At 43.3% G+C, this 22,716-nt stretch overlaps 1 protein-coding gene across 2 annotated transcripts in view; it reads right to left on the minus strand.

Annotated features, from left to right (window-relative positions):
* Positions 1 to 3,493: 3,493 nt before the first annotated feature.
* The window catches only part of sgpp2 (sphingosine-1-phosphate phosphatase 2), a 103,440-nt gene continuing 84,217 nt past the window's right edge, over positions 3,494 to 22,716 (minus strand). For both annotated transcript variants that reach the window (XM_072474537.1, XM_072474536.1), the window contains 3 exons: positions 15,551 to 15,730; positions 7,479 to 7,568; positions 3,494 to 4,140 (listed from right to left, as the gene is read on the minus strand). In XM_072474537.1, the coding sequence (XP_072330638.1) occupies positions 3,595 to 4,140; positions 7,479 to 7,568; positions 15,551 to 15,730 (816 nt within the window). In that variant the 3' untranslated portion in view covers positions 3,494 to 3,594. The remainder of the gene's footprint in view (positions 4,141 to 7,478; positions 7,569 to 15,550; positions 15,731 to 22,716) is intronic.

Below are 22,716 nucleotides of genomic sequence, written 5' to 3' on the forward strand. Positions count from 1 at the left end.
CTAGCCCAAAATCTTTGCATGACACAGATCCTGAGGGTAATCTCCCCCCTCATCTAGAACACTTCTGTCCACGATCCTGCTCCTGGTTTCTCAGTTCAACTTCCTCTGTGCCTGCCACTCGGGTCCTTGTCCAGCAGTGTCCCCCTCCAGAGTTGATTCACCTCCCACTCCTGCAAGCACTGTATCTTGCAAACATCCGCTTCAGCATATTTAGTGACTTGAGCTATGTCTATCACTTTTTCTCTGGATATTTTTATTTCTGCGAATAGTTTTCTTTGGATACTGTGATTGTTGATGTCACCTGTGTAATGGCACGAGGGATTAATGAGGAGGCTGCTTAAATCACAAAGGGACTTATTCAAACAACAATATGGTAAAACACAGGCACAGCAACAATATGTCTTTCATTACTCCTTGACTCTCTGGCTCACATTTCAGGTCCCTTGCTCCCTGTACCCACACACCTCCTTGCCTTTGGTTTGTGCGTTCCTAAGCAATGTGTCCCAGGTGGGTCACATGGACCGTGAACAATCACACCTTAAAGAGGCCATGCTACCACAGCATGCATTATTTCAGTGCATGACACAGGAATGATCAATAAGATAATCAAGGTTGTAGTTCACTGTAGAATTGCCAAGGATTTATTTCATGCATTCAGTATGTACCATCTTAAGAGCCCTTCACACCATGCATTTCCACAACAGATGCAGAGGTCTTTACTGATAGTTTTACATTGCAATAATTCCAATTTTAAATAGGGTCTGCAACAACATGTATTTATGTAGCAACTTTAACAGATTAAAAGATCCTATGGTGCTTCACCGACACAGTATAAATTAAATATGACTCTGAGTGCCAGATGGCGATATTTGGTCAGATGAGCTGAATGAAAGAGGTAGATTTTAAAGAGTATCTTAAAGGAGGAAAGTGAGGGAGTCAGACAGAGAGCTGTAGGGAGGAAATTCCAGAGCTTAGGGTTTAGGAGCTGAAGATATGGCCACCGATGGATGAGTAATAAAAGCAAGGATGCTCCAGAGCCAGAATGAGAAGAGTGTGAATATCTGGGAGGGTTGCGGGACTGCAGGAGATTACAGAGATTGGGAAGACCAGATAATGGAGCGATTTGAATAAAAGATGAGAGTTTTAAAGTCGAGGTGTTGCTTCACCAGGAACACATGCAGACAGTGGGAACAGGGTTGCACAGGATTTGTTGGACATTAGTACATGGGCAGTCGTTTTAGATTAGCTCATGTTTCCCAGGGAGAGAATGTGGGAGGCCAGTCAAGAGTGGGTTAGGATAGGCAAGTCTGGCTGGAACAAAGGCATGAATGAGAGTTTCATTAGCAAAAGAGCTGGGGCAGGGGCAGAACGCGGCACTGTTAAGGAGATGGAAGTAGGCGGTCTTGGTGAAAACGCAGATATGTGGTTGAAAGCTCATCTCAAATATGACACTGAGGCTGCAGTCTGGTTCATCCTCGGCAGTTTCCATCGAGAGGGGTGGAATTATTGGCTAGGATGCAGAATTTGTGGCATGGATCAAAGACAATGGCCTTAGTGTTCCTGATGTTTAATTGGAGGAAATTTCTGCTCATTTAGCACTGAATATCAGACAAGCAGTTTGACAATTTAGAGACAGTGGAGGGGTAGAGAGGTGGTGGTGAGGTGTGTGTGTGTGCGCTGTTAGTCTCCAGCACCCATAAGGATGATGTGTTTTCGGATAATGTCACTGAGGGGCAGCATGAACATGAGGAATAGAAGGGGAATAAAGATAGATCCTTGGGGAGACACCGGAATTAACTGTGTGAGGGTAAGAAGAGAAGCCATTGCATGTGATTCTATGTTTTGCAATTGCATCATGAAAAATGGGAGCTGGTGAATGTAGTGCCACCCAGCTAGATACTGTGGAGAGGAGTTGAAGCAGAATGATGTGATCAAATATGCCAAAGGCTAAAGATAGGTTGGTAAGGCTGAGTAGGGACGGTATATCTTTGTCACGGTCAAATGGGATGTCATTTGTGACTTTGATAAGAGTTGTTTTGGCACGATGACAGAGGAGGAAACCTAATTTGAGAGATTCAACCATAGAGTTCCAGGAAAGATGGGCACATATTTTGGAGGCAACAGCATGCACAGGGACTTTGAACAGAAAAGGGACGTTTGAGATGGGTATGCTTTATTGACAAATTTTAATTAATTGTTTTAAGTAACATTTTCCAGAGTACATTGCGTTCATCATCTAATTGCTCCACCTTTGCTTGGTTATGCTTGACTAACAATAAACGGGTAATTATTCCACTGTCCCTCCATCCTCACATCCTTATGATTGAAACACTCTGGAACGTTGTTATCAGTGTTAAAGGTGCTACAGAAATGCAGATATTATGGCTACATTATCAGTACAATACATACTCAGAACATAGTCAAAAGTTAAATAAGTTATTTATGGAATGGATAGAAGAAGCACGTACTGATTAGTTGGCAAGTGGAGTCTGATTGGCAGAGGTATTGCCATGGAAAATGCAGCAGTGAACAATTAACTGTTAAATGACAAGCTTTTAATTCAAATTCAAACCAGACAGGTCAACTATAATTTGCCAAGGTATTGCACTGGTGAATGAACTAGGGAATGGCTGTCCCCAAGCTTTTGTTTGCTTGGAAAAGGCATGATGCATGGACATACGCCTGCTGTCTGTAAAGGACTGGACCCTATGTATAAATATATGTATCTTCTAGCATGTATAAGTGAGCCACAAGTAAGGTAGAAGTATATATATATTCACACACAGTGGGCAGCACAGTAGCACAAGTGGGCAGCACAGTAGCACAAGTGGCTAGCACTATGGCTTCACTGCGCCAGGGTCCCAGGTTTGATTCCTCACTGGGTCACTGTCTGTGCGGAGTCTGCACGTTCTTCCTGTATCTGCGTGGGTTTCCTCCAGGTGCTCCCATTTCCTCCCATAGTCCAAAGACATGCAGGTTAGGTGGATTGGCCATGCTAAATTGCCCTTAGTGCCCAAAAAGGTTAGGAGGGGTTATTGGGTTCTGGGGATAGGGTAGAAGTGAGGGCTTAAGTGGGTTGGTGCAGACTCGATGGGCCGAATGGCCTCCTTCTGCACTGTATGTTCTATGTATGTTCAGTGCCCTCTCTTTTTCCAACTGAACAAAAGCTTAGGGGACAGCCATTCCCCAGTTCATTGGTCATGGCAATGTCTTGATCAATCAGGGTTAACCTATCTCGTTTGAATTTGAAATAAAAGCTTGATATTTAGCTGTTAATTGTTCACTGCTGCATTCGCCATGGCAATGCTTCTACCAATCATAGTACAATTGCCAATCAATCAGCGCCCTCTTCTCACATAGTACAACATGTTGTTTCTCTTTACTGTTGCATAGCTGTCCTGCTGAATAAAAAGCTACAATAGTATGAATCTATCCAACATACTAAATACTAAAATAGCAATACTAAAAAATTAAATAGGAAGTTGAGTCTTGATAGTGTTTGCAGGAATTTATTACCATTAGGTCTTCATCAACACATTAAACACATCTCAGGCCCATATGAATTTACAGAGAAACTCTATCCACTTGCAATCCTCAGAGTAGTTCTAGTAATTGATGCAGCAAAGGCACTACTACTGTTGCATTGAAGCCAATAGATGAATATGTTGCAAATTTATATGGTACTTCAATCTCCAGTCTTTTCCTAGCTTGCATATCATGTCCTGCAACATCAAACCAAGCATACAGTACTTTGAGGGAAAGAGTTTTGACAACTTGACGAGTAGCAACAAGAACAATAATTCCGATGAGAAAGCGTGCAATGGCCAATGACACAATTTGCAGGGTTATCGCAGGAATTTTAAATGGGAGAGATCCTGTAGGCTCATATGTTCGACCATACTGATAGTTCATCCAAAATCCAACTGTACATCCTGATGCAACACCCAGGATAATGGTGGTGTCCCCTCTGGTTGGGCTGTAGTGGTCTAACTCTGGATAGGTATAACTCATGAAAAAGGGCATAACAATTGCGATGATGGGGGTTAGGGGACTGGTTAATTGGAAATTGTCGAGAATGTCCCAGAAAGGATATGTAAGAGTCATAAGCACTGCAGTAATCAGGACTCCACAGATCACATCCTGAAAATTGATATAAACAGAATTAGCATACATTGACAGTAAACTGTTATTAAAATTACTTCAGTGGTATATTTTTGAAAAAAACAACAAAAGAATTAACACTTTCTGAGATGTTGGGTACGGACTACAATAAAATCTTGACAACTAAAGTTAGCAATCATTAGGGTTGAAATCTAATATTATTTTCCTGAATTTTATTCCTCTTATCTCTTAAAGACGGTGACAACTTGGATCACAACTTCATGATTCTAGCAGTGCTGTTAAACTGCTCACTCCTCTTGTGTGACCATAGATGTTAAGTGTTGGTGCTATTTGGCAAGGGATGGCTAAACCTGATTCTGTCGTTGTTTAACAATGGACGGAATTTAATGGCCAAGGCAAATTTGGAAGTGTACGCGGATGGGGGGGGGGGGGGGGGGGGGGGGGGGGTAGGGGACCTTTCCACCCTGATGCTAATTGAGACCCTTAAGTTGACACAATGCAACTTAAGTGCCTCATTCTGCCACTACCAGAGAAGTTGACAAGCTTCAAGCTCACAAAGCAAATCCTGTTCAGTTTGCTTGCAGGCTCCCAGGAGGAGGAGAGGGGGTGGTATATGTTTCTATGAAGTCCCCCTTCATTCTTCTGAACTCCAGCGAATATAATCCTAAACGATTCCATCTCTCCTCATACATCAGTCCTGCCATCCCAAGAATCAGTCTGGTAAACGTTTGCTGCACTCCTTCTAGAGCAAGAACATCCTTCCAAAAATAAGGAGACCAAAACTGTACACAATATTCCAGGTGTGCCTCACCAAGGCCCTGTATAATTGCAGCAAGACACCCCTGCTCCTGTATTCGAACCCTCTCGCTATGAAGGCCAACATACCACTTGCTTTCTTTACCGCGTGCTGAACCTGCATGCTTGCCTTCAGTGACTGTTGCATGAGGACACCCAGGTCTCATTGCACATCCCCCTCTCCTAATTTATGGCCATTCAGATAATAGTCTGCCTTCTCGTTTTTGTTACTAAAGTGGAAAACCTCGCATTTCTCCAAATTATACTGTATCCGCGATTCATTTGCCCCCTCACTTAACTTGTCCAAATCACACTGAAGGATCTCTGGATCCCCCACACAGCTCACCCTCCCACCCAACTTGGTGTCATCTGCAAATTTGGAGAGATTACATTTTGTTCCCTCATCTAAATCATTAATATATATTGTGAATAGCTGGGGTCCTTGCACCGATCCCTGAGGTACCCCACTAGTCACTGCCTACCAATTTGCAAAAGGTCAGTTAATTCCTACTTTTTGTTTGCTCTCATGCTACCAGTTTTCAATCCATCTGAATACACTACATCTGATCCCATGCACTTTAATTTTACAAACTAATCTCTTATGTGGGACTTTGTCAAAAGCCTTCTGAAAGTCCAAATATACCACAACCACTGGCTCCCCCTTGTCAACTCTACTAGTTACATCCTCAAAGAATTCCAGTAAATTTGTCAAGCATGATTTCCCCTTCATAAATCCATGCTGACTCGGTCTAATCTTGCCACTATTTTCTAAGTACTCTGTTTTAACATATTTGATAATGGATTCTAAAAATTTACCCACAGCTGACATCAGGATGACTGATCTACAATTCCCTGTTTTCTCTCTACTCCCTTTTTAAATAGTGGGGCTACATTAGCTACCCTCCAAGCTGCAAGAATTGTTCCAGAGTCTATAGAATCCTGGAAGATGACCACTGATGCATCCACTATTCTTAGAGCCACTACCTCAAGTACTCTGGGATGTAGATTATCAGACCCTGGGGATTTATCAGCCATCAATCCCATCCATTTCCCCAACACCATTTCTCTACTAATATTGATCTCCATCAGTTCTTCCCGCTCACTAAATACTGCATTCTCCAACATTTCTGACGTCTGATTTGTGTCCTCATTTGAAGACAGAACCAAAGTACATGTTTAGTTGCTCAGCCATTTCTTTGTCCCCTATTATACATTCCCCTGTTTCTGACTGTAAGGGACCTACATTTGTCGTCACCAATTTTTTTCTCTTCACGCACCTATAGAAAATTTTATAGTCAGTTTTCTATTCCCTGCAAGCTTACACTCATACTCTATTCTCCCCTTCTTAATCAATCCCTTGGTCCTTCTTTGCTGAACTCTAAACTGATCCCAATCCTTAGACCTGCTGTTTATCTTGGCCATTTTGTGTACTTCTTGGATCGAATGTTTAGAACACAATAACTACTAGGTCAATTACTAGGGGGCATAGGTTTAAGGTGAGAGGGGCAAAGTTTAGAGTAGATGTACGAGGCAAGTTTTTTACGCAGAGGGTAGTGGGTGCCTGGAACTCACTACCGGAGGAGGTAGTGGAGGCAGGGACAATAGGGACATTTAAGGGGCATCTTGACAAATATATGAATAGGATGGGAATAGAAGGATACGGACCCAGGAAGTGTAGAAGATTGTAGTTTAGTCGGGCAGTATGGTCGGCACGGGCTTGGAGGGCCGAAGGGCCTGTTCCTGTGCTGTACATTTCTTTGTTCTTTGTTCTTTGTTGTTAACACACCATTTTTGACCCATTAGGTTGCTGGGTAGCTGAACTTTGTTTTTCGACACACAAATTACACATCTGACTCAGAATACCTTTTAATTGGGAATATGCTAAACGCGCATTAAGATTACACACATTACATGGGATTTAGGGCACACTAAAAGACCATTTCGCCCAACCAGTCCTTGTCGGTGGTTATACTCCACTCGAACCTCCCCCCATTTTTCCTCATTTTAATCTGTCATCGTAACCCTCTATTCTCTTCTCCCTCATATGTCTCTCTCACTTCCCCTTAAATTTATCCATACAATTTACTTCAACCACTCTTTGTGGTGAGGTTCCACATTCCATTGTTCCACATCCTTACCACTCTTTGGGTAAAATAGTTTCTTCTGAATTCCCTTTCAGATGTACCCTAACCTATTTGAAAGTAGTGGACTCTAGCTGTTCTCTTCCACACAAGAGGAAACATCCCCTCCCCCGCATCCACTCTATCAAAATCTTTCATCATTTTGAAGACCTCTGTTAGTCACCCCGAGCCTTCATTTTTCAAGTGAAGAGACTCAGTCTGTCAATCCTTTACTGATGTATTGATAACAGAATGTGCCCAGAGTTAGAAAAGGTATTCTTTCAAGTATAATTACCATACTAGTTGAAAATTAATTAACTTGTTTCCAAATTATTTTTAGCCCTTTGAAGTGCAATATCATCATTTGGTCTTTTGTGCTTCTGTTAGTTATTTTTCATCTGGTGGGAGCTAACTTAGTAATAAAGGGAATTGATGTCTTACCAGCACAGTATGCATTCCTGTGTAGAGCCTGCTGAGTGAGACCAGAGCAGACAGCACCGTCGAAGCCATTAGTCCGAATGCAACTGAATACTGTAAATCAGGCAAATCAAATCTATTAATGGAATGGTTAATTTATTCAGAACAGCAAATTTCACTGAGATAACTGATTAAATTCAAATTAAATTAATATATATAAAATACATAATATTAAAATATGTATATAAAAATATATCCCAGTTTGATAGTAGCATGTTATGTTAATAATATGTTATGACCAATAAATGAAAAAGAATGCCCCACGATGGTATTAAATTGCTGTAAAAAACACAAAGGTAAGGACAAATAAACAAACTTGTAACACAGTGAGGGCTCGACAATTGTCTGATGAGCAAATTAGTATGCATGACATATGCCTTTAACGGACTGTAAAAGGAACAAAATCACTGCAATTCCACTGTACATTTGTTGTTTTTAGAAAATCTATAATGACACGTATAGTATTCTGACTGTTGTCACTGGGGTAAAGTTCATGGATACTTTAATTTTGTGAATGATGGAAGTAAGCAATGTGCCATAGATTAGCAAGAATCAGGCATACACCTACAAACAATTCTGTCTTCACTTTGACAAGTACGGGATATATTTTTTGTAAAGGTTGCTCAGTAAGTGAGTGAAGCTATGTGACTCACCCTGGCACACTTGCTGGTGGCCAGTTCAAGAACACCCTCAACGGCTTGGGAACTTCATCCAAGGAGAACATAAATGGGAGAAAAATATTCATACAATTCTTGTCGTCTCTGGAGTGGTACATGTGGTATTATCAGGTATTACGGTACCTGAGAGGCTGAAATACCATTGGTTAAGCCTAGGGGTTTTACCATTGGCAGTAGAGTATGGTAGCTCCGCCCCGATAGGCGGGGTATAAGAACTTGTGCCGTCCCAGCAGCCCTCATTCTGTACCTGAGCTGCTGGGGAATACTTCTAGCTTATTAAAGCCTTCAGTTGCACTACAACCTCATTTTAGTAGTTATTGATCGTGCATCAATTTAATAAGCTAGATTTAAGTAGAAAGGATGGACCTCCGAATCAAGCCAGAGTGTCTGCAACTCAGTCCCCACGTGGAGAACTCATCGGCGATCTTTAAGCACTGGCTGGCGTGTTTTAAAGGCTACCTGGAGACGGCTGAAGGCACATCCTCGGGGGAGCAGAAACTGCACATCCTGCACTCAAGGGTAAGCCCAGAGATCTACACCCTCATCGAGGAGGCGGAAGACTTTGATGCAGCAATCGAACTTTTAAAAGGACACTATATTCGCCCAGTAAACCAGGTCTATGCTCGTCACCTGCTGGCAACAAGACGACAAACCCCCGGGGAACCGTTGGAGAAATTCTACCGCGCGTTACTGGTGCTGGGCAGAAGCTGTGGCTGCCCGCAAGTTTCGGTGAGCGAGCACACGGAACCCCTAGTCCAGGACGCCCTTGTAGCAGGTATGAGTTCTTCACTAATCCGCCAGCGTCTTTTAGAAAAAGACACCCTGGGGCTTAGGGAGGCACGGGCCCTTGCAGGGTCCATGGACATGGCCTCCAGGAACGCAGGAGCCTACGTGTCCGAACGCGCGGCGGCCCTCTGGGCCACGTGGAATCCCGCAGCGGCCGACCCAGAGACCTTCCCCATTTCCCCGCAGGTCTGCGCTGTAAGGTGGCCTGCCAACCCCGATGGGCCCCGCTGTTTCTTTTGTGGGCAGGCAAAGCAACCCCGCCAGCGCTGCCCGGCCCGCACATCCATCTGCAAGGGATGCGGCAAAAAGGGCCATTTCGTGGAGGTCTGCCAGGCACGAGCGGTGGCCGCGGTCTCCAGCGGCGACTCTGGACCGCCACAGCGAACGTCTCCACGGGCCCTGTGTGGCCAGCGGTCGCCGCCACCCCCATATCCAAGGGCCACATGCGGACCCCGGGCGCCGCCATCTTGTCCCGCGGACACCACGCTGGAAGGATGGGCGCCACCATTTTGTGCACCCCCGGCCACCATGTGCGACCAATGGGAGACGCCATCTTGGATGGGGCCCCAGGACTCCAGCTCGGCCGACCACGCACTGCCGGAACAAAATCCACAACTACTGCATCTGGACTCGGTGACTCTGGACCAAACTCGACCTCGAACACTCTCAACAGCAACGACGACTGTCTTCATCAACGGCCGCGAAACTTCCTGCCTGATCGCCTCTGGGCTCTCCATAGTATCTTTGCACTGTTCGGTTTCCCCACTTACATACACACTGACAGGGGGTCCTCCTTTTTGAGTGCCGAACTGCATCAATTCCTGCTCAGCAAGGGCATCGCCTCGAGCAGGACGACCAGTTACAACCCCTGGGGAAACGGACAGGTAGAGAGGGAGACCGGAATGGTCTGGAAAACCGTCCTACTGGCCCTACGGTCCAGGAACCTCCCAGTCTCCCGCTGGCAACAAGAGGATCAGTCCACCCGCCGCCCATGCCTAGGCCCCCCCACCCACCGACGCCCCCTACAGGCGCCCCCTTCCCGGGTCAGCCGTTTTTCCCACCAGCGCCGTCTAGGGGTGACAAAGCTGCCATGGAGGCCGAAGTCACGTTCCCGGAGTCGCAGACGCCCGAGCCCCCACCGGAGGCACCACCGAGGCTCAGACGATCACAGAGGAGGCCAGGGCACCCGACCAACTGATTGCAACATTTTAACTGATCTGTAAATATTAAACACTGAGTGTACATGTCTGCCATACCTGTAAATAATCACTAAATACTGTACCTCCCGAACTGATTATACCATGTTGTTACATTTTGTAGTTGCTGACCACCAGCCCCGCAGGACTCTTTTTTTAACAGGGGGTGAATGTGGTATTATCAGGTATTACGGTACCTGAGAGGCTGAAGTACCATTGGTTAAACCTAGGGGTTTTACCATTGGCTTTAGGATATGGTAACTCCGCCCCGATCGGCGGGGTATAAGAACACATGCCGTCCCAGCAGCCCTCATTCTGTACCTGAGCTGCTGGGGAATACTTCTAGCTTAATAAAGCCTTCAGTTGCATTACAACCTCGTTTTAGTAGTTATTGATCGTGCATCAGTACATAGGAATTATTTTTATTCTGAGACCCAGTGTGAGATTACCAATACATTTCCACACATGTCACTGCTTCATCCAACAAACTATCAAGTTGTTTCTTTTGTTTTTATTTCCTTGGCCAGAGAGGCCTTAGATTTTGCTGCAAATATAATTAGCGCAGGCAATAAATAACGTATGGAGAGTATTTGACATGGATTAAACTCATGGTTGTGTGAACTTGGCACTCTGCTGTCATCAGATACTGACCTAGTAAATAACCATTTGCCACATTCATATGATTAAACAAAGTAAAGCTGATTAAATCAACAACTTTTAAGGACTGATAAACCTATTAAATACAGATTTATTGGACTAGGCTCAAGAAGATTAAATTGTGTTTTAAAGAGAACAATGAAAATATTAAATGTTTTCTTTGTAAATTTTCAGTTTTGCTTTACGTGACCTTCTATGGTGTTATACTGATGGATACATGATGATACATGATGATACTATTGCTGTTTATTCCTGCAATATTTATTTAGTCGATAACATTAATATAAATGATCAATAGGATTTTATCATCTATTTTGAGCCTTGGAAACTATACCCTAAATTAGTGCAATGCAATTAAAAGGTAACATAACTAAATGGCATTTGTGTGGTTTAATGCATTCATTTTCTGCATAAAAGTTGCAGGAAAGAAATATTTTTGATTCTAAATGTGCCCACGGTGAACAATCATTCACAATTTACCACTCGTTAATAAGGACTGTTTTCACGCTATTAACCCAAGTTATGATATGATGACAATATTTTGACATCACCAAGTAAACACTGCCTCAAAGCAACCTTACTGCAGAGTCTGATGTGGATGTGATAAAAATGAACGACCTTAGAATGTGCAAGTCATTGTTTCAGCCAAGTGCCAATTCTCACAAATTTCTATTTGTCGGAACTGTTACTCAAAAGGCAAAAAAAAGTAATCAATTTTATTTCACTCAGAAAAACTGTTCACAATTGCTCTGTTTAATTTAAAAACAAATAGATGCTGAATTTTGGGTATAGATGTAATGTACAGTACAACTCAGGCATACCATGCTTTTGAAACACATTTTAAACAACATTTAATCAGCTTACGATGTTTTTGCTCGTGCTTAACTAAATATGAAAGATTTGCACTTACATAGTGTTTTTCGTGACCACCAGCCGTCTCAAAGCTCTTCACGGCCAATTAAATACTTTTTAAGTGTAGTTACTGTTTGTAATATAGGAAATACAGTAGCCAAGGTACCACACATAGCAATGTAATAATGACTAGATTCTTTGTTTTTGTGATTGAGCAATGAATCTTGGTCTGGAGAAAATTCCTATGCTCTTTTTCAAAACAGTAGCATGGGATCTTTTATGTCCCTCGAAGATAACTGATGGGGCCTCAGTTTAATGCCCGATTTGAAGATGGTCTGGCAGTCTGGGACTTCTTCAGTACTGTATTGGAGTGTCAGCCTTGATATCGGCAGTCAAATCAGGAACTTAAATCCAGGACCTGTGACTTAGACTCAGTAAACAGTTATACTTGAAACTATCTATCAAATTCCAAGATAGAATCAAGTTGGGAGTTTACAGGATAGCTACTCAGCATTTCTACCTGGATGCAAGGCCCATGCCATTGACATGAGGATGTGCTTTGAGGGGGGAATAGACCATGGAATGCCATTACAGTATCAGGTTACATGCTATTTTCTTAAGATATCCCTGAGCCTTAAAGCCAGGTCAGTCTGAAAAAACCTGAGAGAGTAGAGAGAGAGAGGCAGCCAGGCTCTGTTGTTCACCATGCAGAATATAGGTGGGAGCTCATGCTTGGATTGAAGAGACCATGTTTATGAGGATTTAAACATAGCTGGAAGATTCATTTAGCTGTGTTGCAAGTGAGGGATGTCCAGGGTAACCCTCATCATAAAAATAGGTTCATGGATTAAAGGTTATCTGTCTAGAAATGGAAAAGGGAATCAAGCCATTGGGAGCTGAGAATAGTTTTGGACTGGTTCCTGGAGAAGGAAATGTCCACTTAAAGGACAGAGGAACTGATCAATAACTGACACTGTGGTAAGATTTAGTTACAAACTGTCTGCATAAAGTCTAATTAGATTTAGTTTAATAAGCAATATATCTAATTCATCCATTCATTACCATCAGCATTTAACTATTTGCCTTTGCCAAACAAAAATAATTTTTGTTCAGGTAGCTTTTTATTTAAGAAGGAACAAGACTGAACAAAATCGATCTGGAATTATATTTAATTAGCTTTTATATTTTATTTAACATGAAATAATCAAAATGCACACACATACCCTGAAGGTTGTTATAATGATGTAGTCATTTCCTAAGTTAACCTGGCATGTCTCTTCGTGGATAGTTTCAGAAAGAGTTTTAGAAAGGATAGAGAAAGATCTGGGATCATAACACTGGCTGTCCTCTTGTCTGGTGATATGAAGCATAGGGAAATTTACTTTTTGATAATGGTTGATATTTTCTACTTTTGTGTTTCCCAATCTCCAACCCCCCCACTCAAAAAAAGTGGAAGTCTTAAGAAGTCATTATTAAGAGAGGTGGGCAGAGGGGACGGGGTTCCCTTGTTAATTAGGAATGAAATTAAATCAATAGCACTAAATGACATAGGGTCAGATGATGTGGAGTCTGTGTGGGTAGAGTTGAGGAACCACAAAGGCAAAAAAACCATAATGGGAGTTGTGTACAGGCCTCCTAACAGTGGTCAGGACCAGGGGCACAAAATGCACCATGAAATAGAAAGGGCATGTCAGAAAGGCAAGGTCACAGTGATCATGGGGGACTTCAATATGCAGGTGGACTGGGTAAGTAATGTTGCCAGTGGACCCAAAGAAAGGGAATTCATTGAATGTTTACAGGAGGGCTTTTTGGAACAGCTTGTGATGGAGCCCACGAGGGAACAGGCCATTCTGGACTTAGTATTATGTAACGAGCCAGACTTGATTAAAGATCTTAAAGTAAGGGAGCACTTAGGAGGCAGTGATCATAATATGGTCGAATTCAATCTCCAATTTGAAAGAAAGGTAGAATCAGATGTAAAGGTGTTACAGTTAAATAAAGGTAACTACAGGGGCATGAGGGAGGAACTGATGAAAATCGACTGGGAGCAGAGCCTAGTGGGAAAGACAGTAGAACAGTAATGGCAGGAGTTTCTGGGAGTAATTGAGGACACAGTACAGAGGTTCATCCCAAAGAAAAGAAAGGTTATCAGAGGAGGGATTAGGCAGCCATGGCTGACAAAGGAAGTCAGGGAATGCATCAAAGCAAAAGAGAAAGCCTATAATGTGGCAAAGAGTAGTGGGAAGTCAGAAGATTGGGAAGGCTACAAAAACAAACAGAGGATAAAGAGAGAAATAAGGAAAGAGAGGATCAAATATGAAGATAGGCTAGCCAGTAACATTAGGAATGATTTTATTTAAAAGTTTATTTAAATACATTAAAAACAAACGGGAGGCAAAAGTAGACATTGGGCCGCTCCAAAATGACGCTGGTAATCTAGTGATGGGAGACAAGGAAATAACTGAGGAACTAAATAAGTACTTTGCGTCAGTCTTCACAGTAGAAGACATGAGTAATATCCCAACAATTCAGGAGAGGCAGAGTTGAATATGGTAGCCATCACAAAGGAAAAGTGCTAGAGAAACTAAGAGGTCTAAAAATTGATAAATCTCCGGGCCCAGATGGGCTACATCCTAGAGTACTAAAGGAGATAGCTGAAGAAATAGTGGAGGCGTTAGTTGTGATCTTTCAAAAGTCACTGGAGTCAGGGAAAGTCCCAGAGGATTGGAAAACCGCTGTTGTAACCCCCCTGTTCAAGAAGGGAACAAGAAAAAAGATTTCTAAATTCTTGGAAGTGCAGGGTCGGATTAGGACAAGTCAGCATGGATGTAGTAAGGGGAGGTCGTGCCTGACAAACCTGTTAGAGTTCTTTGAAGAGATAACAAATAGGTTAGACCAAGGAGAGCCAATGGATGTTATCCATCTTGACTTCCAAAAGGCCTTTGATAAGGTGCATCACGGGAGACTGCTGAGTAAAATAAGGGCCCATGGTATTCGAGGCAAAGTACGAGGGAGAATTCAGAATGTCCAATTCCCTTACAGCACGTCTTTCGTGACTTGTGGGAGGAAACCGGAGTACCTGGAGGAAACCCACGTAGACATGGAGAGAACGTGCAGACTCCACACAGACAGTGACCCAAGCCAGGAATCGAACCTGGCACCCTGGTGCTGTGAAGCAACAGTCCTAGCCACCGTGCTACCGTTTTTGAAAGAATGCTAGGTAAAGAAATTAGTTTGGAATAGGATCACAAATTTGAAAGGCAAATGGAGATAGATACGATTCATAAACACCATGGCTGGAGATCTCCGGCCATTGAGAATGCCATTTCCCGCTGGCAGCACACCCCTGCCCGCAGGTTTCCTGGTAGTGTGGCTTCAATGGGAAATCACATTGACAAGCGATGGGAAGAGAGAATCCCGCCGCCAGTGAATGGCGCGCCGCCGAGAAACATGCGGCTGGGGGCCGGAGAATCCCCCCCCCATAGAGAACAAATTCTGAGTTGGTGCAGGTTTGTCTTGACATTACTTTAAAATATATATGAGCTATTTAATCTGCTGTAGAATCTGGTGCTTCTGTTTTGAAATCACCTCAAATGGTATTATTTAAAGGAACTCATCATGTCCAAACAATTATCAGTAAATGCTGTGAATCAGATGCTGCTGACTTTTGAGAAGTTCAGCTTGTAGTCCTGAAGTCTGCCTGTACATGAGCAAGGCTGTGAGCAAACTCTGGAAGTAGTTAGGTGTTAACAACTAGGGCCGGGGTTCCTTTTAATGAAAAGCAAAACCTTCAAATGACCTTTAAAGCTGCACATTATTGGATATCACTTGTGGTTTTATATTTGTGAGATCTTTTAGGAATGCCTACCTTGTATCTGTACATTGTAGCCATTAGGAATGTAAAGGAGATAGCGGTTGCTGCCATAGCATGGGTTGATGGCATACCGTACTCTGCATCAACTCTTGTTTCCAACTTTACAACCGGTGGGGATAATGGACGAGGCCATTTAATGATGTCTTTTGAGGCCTGTCCCAAGTACATAACAATCTGTAAAAAACCAACAGAAAAAATAAGAGTCAGCTGTTCATGAAGGTACATTGTACAATTCCACTCTTTTCTGCATATTTCTTTCTGCTCTGTTGCTTCATGTTAGAACTTGTTAACGTTTAAATATGTCAAACTATTTAATAAAAAACATTTGAAAGAAAACTCGAATTTATATAACGCCTTTAATAATCACAGAACAGAACAAATAGGAGTTGGAGTCACTTAGAATCACTTCAGTAAAGAGCGCGGAGAGAGAGAGGTCGATACTTCAATAAAGAGTGCGGAGAGAGGGCGAGACTTCTGTAAAGAGCGCGGAGAGAGAGAGGGCGAGACTTCAGTAAAGAGCGCGGAGAGAGAGGGCGAGACTTCAGTAAAGAGCGTGGAGAGAGAGAGGATGAGACTTCAATAAAGAGCGCGAAGAGAGAGAGGGCGAGACTTCAATAAAGAGCGCGAAGAGAGAGAGGGCGAGACTTCAATAAAGATCACGGAGCAAGAGAGGGCGAGATTTCAATAATGAGCGCGAAGAGAGAGAGGGCGAGACTTCAATAAAGAACGTGGAGAGACAGAGGGCGAGACTTCAGTAAAGAGCGTGGAGAGAGGGAGGATGAGACTTCAATAAAGAACGCGAAGAGCGAGACTTCAATAAAGAACGCGGAGAGACAGAGGGCGAGACTTCAGTAAAGAGCGCGGAGAGAGAGAGGGTGAGATTTCAATAAAGAGCGCGAAGAGAGAGGGCGAGACTGCAATAAAGAGCGCGGAGAGAGAGAGCGAAACTTCAATAAAGAGCGCGGAGAGAGAGAGGGCGAGACTTCAGTAAAGAGCTCTGTCCGGTAAGACAGCTGTTTGTTCAAAATTGAGCGCGATAGAGAGGTGGTCACACTACAGGCTCAGACTCTGCAGGCAGGAAGGGAATGGGTGACCACCAGACAGAGCAAGAGAGCGAGTGCAGGAATCTCCTGTGGCCATTCCCCTGCAGAACAGATATACCGTTTTGGATACTGTTGAGGGGAATGGCCTCTCAGGGGAAAACAGCAATAGCCAAACCCATGGCACCACAGTTGGTTCTGCTGCAGAGGGGAGGAGTAATAAGTGTGACAGTGCAATAGTTATACGGGATCCAATAGTAAGGGGAAAAGACAGGTGTTTCTGTGGCCGCAAACGAGACTCCAGGATGGTTTATTGCCTCCCTGGTGCTAGGGTCAAGGATGTCTCGGAGCAGAACATTCTGGAAGGGGAGGGTGAACAGCCAGTGGTCGTGGTACACATCAGTACAAACGACTTTGTTAAAAATAGGGATGAGGTCCTAAAGGCAGAATACAGGGAGCTAGGAAGGAAGTTAAGAAATCGGACCTCAAAGGTAGTGATCTCAGGATTACTACCGGTGCCACGTGCGAGTCAGAGTAGAAATGACAGGATATATAGGATGAATACGTGGCTGAAGAGATGGTGTCAGGGGGAGGGTTTCAGATTCCTGGAGCATTGGGACCGGTTCTGGGGGAGGTGGGACCTGTACAAACTGGACGGGTTACACCTGGGCAGGACTGGAACTGATGTCCTAGAGGGCTATTTGCTAGAGCGGTTGGGGAGGGGATGGGGACCTACGCAAGGTGTCAGAGAAAGAGGGAGTGAGGAGAAAAGTGAATAAGAAAAGTGATAGGTGAAGAAACCAAGGACAAAATTCAAACAGGGCAATAGAGAAAAATATTGGGAGCAAGACAAGCATTGTGAAAAAGACAAACTTAAAGGCTCTGTGCCATAATGCACAGAGCATTTGCAATAAAGTGGATGAACTAATCGCGCAGATAGATATAAATGGGTATGATATCATTGGGATTACAGAGACATGGCTGCAGGGTGAACAGGGATGGGAATTGAATGTCCCAGGATTCTCAGTATTTAGGAAGGACAGGCATAAAAGAAAAGGTGGTGGCGTGGCACTGCTGGTTAAAGAGGAAATTAGCACAATAATGAGAAAGGATATTAGCTCTGACATTGTGGAATCTGTATGGGTAGAGTTGAGAAATACCAAGGGACAAAAAACATTAGTGGGTGTCATATATAGACCCCCAAACTGCACTGGTGAGGTTGGGAATGGCATTAAACAAGAAATTAGTGATGCATGGAATAAGGGAATATCGATGATCATGGGTGATGTTAATCTTCACATAGATTGGGCAAATTAAATTAGCCACAATGCCATAGAGGAGGAATTCCTGGAGATGGTTTTCTTGACCAATATGTGGAGGAATCAACTAGAGAGCAGGCCATCTTAGACTGGGTACTGTGTAATGAGAAGGAAATTATTGCCAATCTGGCTGTACGAGACCTCTTAGGGTTGAGTGACCAAAACATGATAGAATTTTTTATCAAGATGGAGAGTGAAGTAGTTGATTCGGAGACTAGTGTGCTGAATCTTAATAAAGGGAACTATGAGGATATGAGGCGTGAGTTGGCCTTGATAGATTGGGGAGATTTGATTAAAGGGATGACAGTGGATAGACAATGGCAAACATTCAAGGAACGCATGGAGGAACTACGGCAACTGTTCATTCCTGTCTGTCACAAAAGCAAAGGGGGTAAGAGGGCCAATCCATGGCTTACAAAGGAAATTAGAAATAGTATCCGATCCAAGGAAGAAGCATACAGATTGGCCAAGAAAAATAATAGCTCTGAGGATTGGGAGCAGTTTAGAATTCAGCAAAGAAGAACAAAGGGATTGATTAAGAAGGGGAAAATACAGTATGAAAGGAAGCTTGCAGGGAACATAAAGACTGACACTAAGAGTTTCTACAGATATGTGAAGAGAAAGAGATTAGTAAAGAGAAATGTAGGCCCACTGCAGACAGAAACAGGGGAATGCATAATTAGGGACAAAGAAATGGTTGAGCAATTAAATATATACTTTGGTTCTGTCTTCACAAATGAGGACACAAATCAGATCCCAGAAATGTTGGAGAATGAAAGGTTTAGTGAGAGGGAAGAACTGAGGGAGATCAACATTAGTAGAGAGATGGTGCTGGGAAAACTGATGGGATTGAAGGCGGATAAATTCCCAGGGCCTGAGAATCTGCATCCCAGAGTGCTTAAGGAGGTGGCTCTGGAAATCGTGGATGCATTGGTTGTCATCTTCCGGGATTCTATAGACTCTGGAACTGTCCCTGCAGATTGGAATGTACTCACGTCACTCCGATATTCAAAAAGGGAGGTAGAGAGAAAACAGGGAATTATAGACCAGTAAACCTAACATCGGTAGTGGGGAAAATGCTTGAATCCATTATCAAGGAATTTAAAGCGGAACATTTAGAAAGCAGTGGCAGGATCAGTCAGAGTCAGCATGGATTTATGAAGGGAAAATCATGCTTGACAAATCTGTTGGAATTCTTTGAAGAGGTAACCAGTACAGTCGACAAGGGGGAGCCAGTCGATGTGGTATATTTGGACTTTCAGAAGGCGTTTGACAAAGTCCCGCATAAGAGATTATTGTGCAAAATTAAAGAGCATGGGATTAGGGGAAATGTATTGAGGTGGATAGAAAACTGGTTGGCAGAGAGGAAACAAAGAGTAGGGATTAATGGGTCCTTTTCAAATTGGCAGGCAGTAACCAGTGGGGTACTGTCACACTCACTCACTTTCATACTCACTCAATCACTATCACACTCACTCAGTCTCACTGACACTCTTGCACACATTCACACAAACTCAGTATCACAGAAACATTCTCACACTCACTCACTCACCCTCACATGTTCACTCACTCACTCCTCTTAGGACTGGGAGGTTTTGAGATGTTATCGCTGAGGACGAGATCAGGATGGCTGTTGTTATGACCATACTCCAGACAAGGTTCCCCAATGTTGATCCAGATGAGACTCCTCAATTTGTCACCGCCCCCAGTAAGGATACAGATGCATCATAGAAAGCATCCTACCTGGCTGCATTACAGCCTGGTATGTCAATGCTCGGCCCAAGACCGTAAGAAACTACCGAGAGTTGTGAACACCGTCCAGTCCATCACACGAACCCGCCTCCCATCCATTGACTCTGTCTACACCTCCGTTGCCTTCCTTGGGAAAGCGAGCAACATAATCAAAGACCCCTCCCATCCGGCTTATTCACTCTTCCAACTACTTCCATCGGGCAGGAGATACAAAAGTCTGAGAACACGCACTAGCAGATTCAAAAATAGCTTCTTCCCCGCGGTTACCAGACTCCTAAATGACCCTCTCATGGACTCATCTGATCTCTTCACACATCTTCTCTACTGAGTTGTACTACTGAGTAGTATGCTTCACCCAATGTCTGTGTCTATGTATTTACATTGTGTATTTTATGGTTGCCCTATGTATTGTCTTTTCATGTATGGAATGATCTGTCTGAACTGTATGCAGAATAATACTTTTCACTGTACCTCGGTACATGTGACAACAAACAAATCCAAAGTCAAAGTCAAAAGTCCTGGATGAGGCAGGATGAGCTGGCTCCCTGTCTTTATCCAACCCCCTCTGTTGGAAGCAAGGAGATTGAATCTAAAAAATGATCGCTTTTCACAAATACCTTTCTCAGACCCAATAGTTATGTTTTAAAAGGAGCCACTTTAATTAGGCTCTCTTGAGTTAAAGATAGAGTGAGTTTATTAATTACTAAAGGCAAGAATATGGGATCACACATGTAAATACATTATTATAAATTAGAAGTGAGAATTGACTCCCAAGTAAGTTAAAAAAAAGGCATACGGAACAGTCCTTGACTTGCAAGGAGTAAATGATGAAGTGTTGCCAACATTGCAATCCAAGATTGTAGTAGAGTTGACTTCATTGGGCGTATAGTTGGTTTTGTCAGTCTAGTGTTCTGTAGTTTGGTGGAGAAGCTATCCATTTTTGTTTTCAGCTGTGGTCTTTTGCTGACTGGATTGACTTCCACAGAGAGGGATTTGTGATATACCTGTAAAAATAGCTATTTTTAGAGGCAGTGTGTGTGTGTTGCTGTTTTGTTTTTGAGTCAAAACTGCCAGCACTCCTTCTCATAGAGCATACACAGACTGAGAACCTGGGGCAGTTTTCAGCTGGCTTTAAACCCACTCTTTGTATATTCCAAGTTGAAGCTGGAATCCACAATTCCGTCCTGGCATTACCGAAAGGATCTCTTGAGACGAGATGGCCATTATATCCCTTTGTCTTTACCAGAGATGGTAATTTGTTCACTAGATTGGCCCCGAGGATGGGAGGGTTGTCCATGATGAGAGGCTGAGTAAATAGTGTCTTGATCAGGGATGGCCAAATTTACTGAACTTAAGAGCCACATACACCAATCTTCAGATACGCGAGAGCCACAAGACATGAGCAAACTTTACTTACTGTTAGTAGAGGTTTTGTGGCTCTTCACCCTGGCTCTAAGCCTTTGAAAGTCTGACTGATAGCGGTCAAGGCTGTACGAAGGATTTTCATCAAGTGTTAATTTGTAGGGACTACAAGGTGCTTCAACTTGACAAAGTTCTTTACGGAATACAGCAGTATGTTGTGCTAAATATTGAAATGAAGTCACACACTAGCTTTCTTGAGTTGGGGATTTTTTTTTGCTGTCTCATGCTCGAAGAATTTGATTGTAGATCGTGACTTATGCATCATCTTTCGACCCATCCCATCTGGAAGTCCACCAGTCCCTTTTCTACAGCAGATGTTCTGTAACCAGATGTTTGAGAATCGGTAAACCTGCATTGGCCACATCAACCATGAATGGGTTTACAAGGAAGGTGAAACAGGATCTCAACTTTTTTTTTAATAAACAATTTTAATGAGGTATTTTTGGCATTACAAACAGCAACAGTATAAAAACAATGTACAAAGAACAATAAACATAGTGCAATCACCGACGCCCATCCCGCCACGACCTGCCTAATTGACCCCCTATTCTACGCTACCCTAACCCCCCCCTCCCCCTGCTGACGATTAATTCTCCGTGAAGAAGTCGATGAATGGTTGCCACCTCTGGGCGAACCCTAACAGTGACCCTCTCAAGACAAACTTAATCTTCTCTAGGCCGAGGAAGCTCGCAATGTCAGTTAGCCAGGTCTCCGACTTCGGAGGCGTTGAGTCCCTCCAAGCTAGCAGCATCCGTCTCCAGGCTATCAGGGAAGCAAAGGCCAGAACATCTGCCTCTTTCTCCTCCTGGCTTCCCGGGTCTTCCGACACCCCGAAAATCACCATCCCTGAACTCATTGCCATCCTTGTTTTCAATACTCTGGAAATGACGCAGGATCTCAACTTCTGCAAGTCAGCAAACGCGGCTCAAAAATTATCATGCAGTCTTTGTAATTTATCTCTTTATTCTTTTTGAGTTTGTGATCTTTCACTTGGATATCAGGGAATATGTTGACCCACCATTTTAGATGGAGAAAGCCGTTGAGGTTTCTTTACAGTATGCCTCTTTGCAAAAGCTTCATTTTAGTCTAGAAGCAGAAAGTTGTCTGAGTATGGTCAGGAATAACTTTATCTTGTTCCTGGAGGGCCAGGTTGAGAGTCTGCAGATGCTGCATTAGATTAGTGAGAAACATCTCTGATCCTGTATCCACTGATTATTTTCCAGCGGTGGATTGGAACTTTTCATCAAGAATAGCAATGATATGCTCCAACCATTCCCCAAATGTGCCTAAGACATTGCTGGTCCACAACCATCTCACAATGCTGGTCTTCAAGATCCAGCTCTTCAGTAAAATTTTTAAATGTTGGTGTTCTTCCCATTTGAGCAGATGGAATTGACAATTACAAGGATTGCTTTCAGAACGTTTTGTATTTGAAGTATCTAGCTGCTGGATGTTAACGATGAATGATACAACGAATAGGAAGAAACTCCAGAAAGTTGGGATCACTTTTCAACAGGGTCAATGCTGGAATCCCAACCGTTGTAACACTGCCGAGTTTATCCAGTCGTACATCAACATCTGTTAATGCTCTGTCACGTGTCTCCTTTATGACAACACCACAAGGTGT

Source organism: Scyliorhinus torazame, chromosome 14 (assembly GCF_047496885.1).
Source record: "Scyliorhinus torazame isolate Kashiwa2021f chromosome 14, sScyTor2.1, whole genome shotgun sequence".
NCBI classification, from domain to species: Eukaryota; Metazoa; Chordata; class Chondrichthyes; order Carcharhiniformes; family Scyliorhinidae; genus Scyliorhinus; species Scyliorhinus torazame.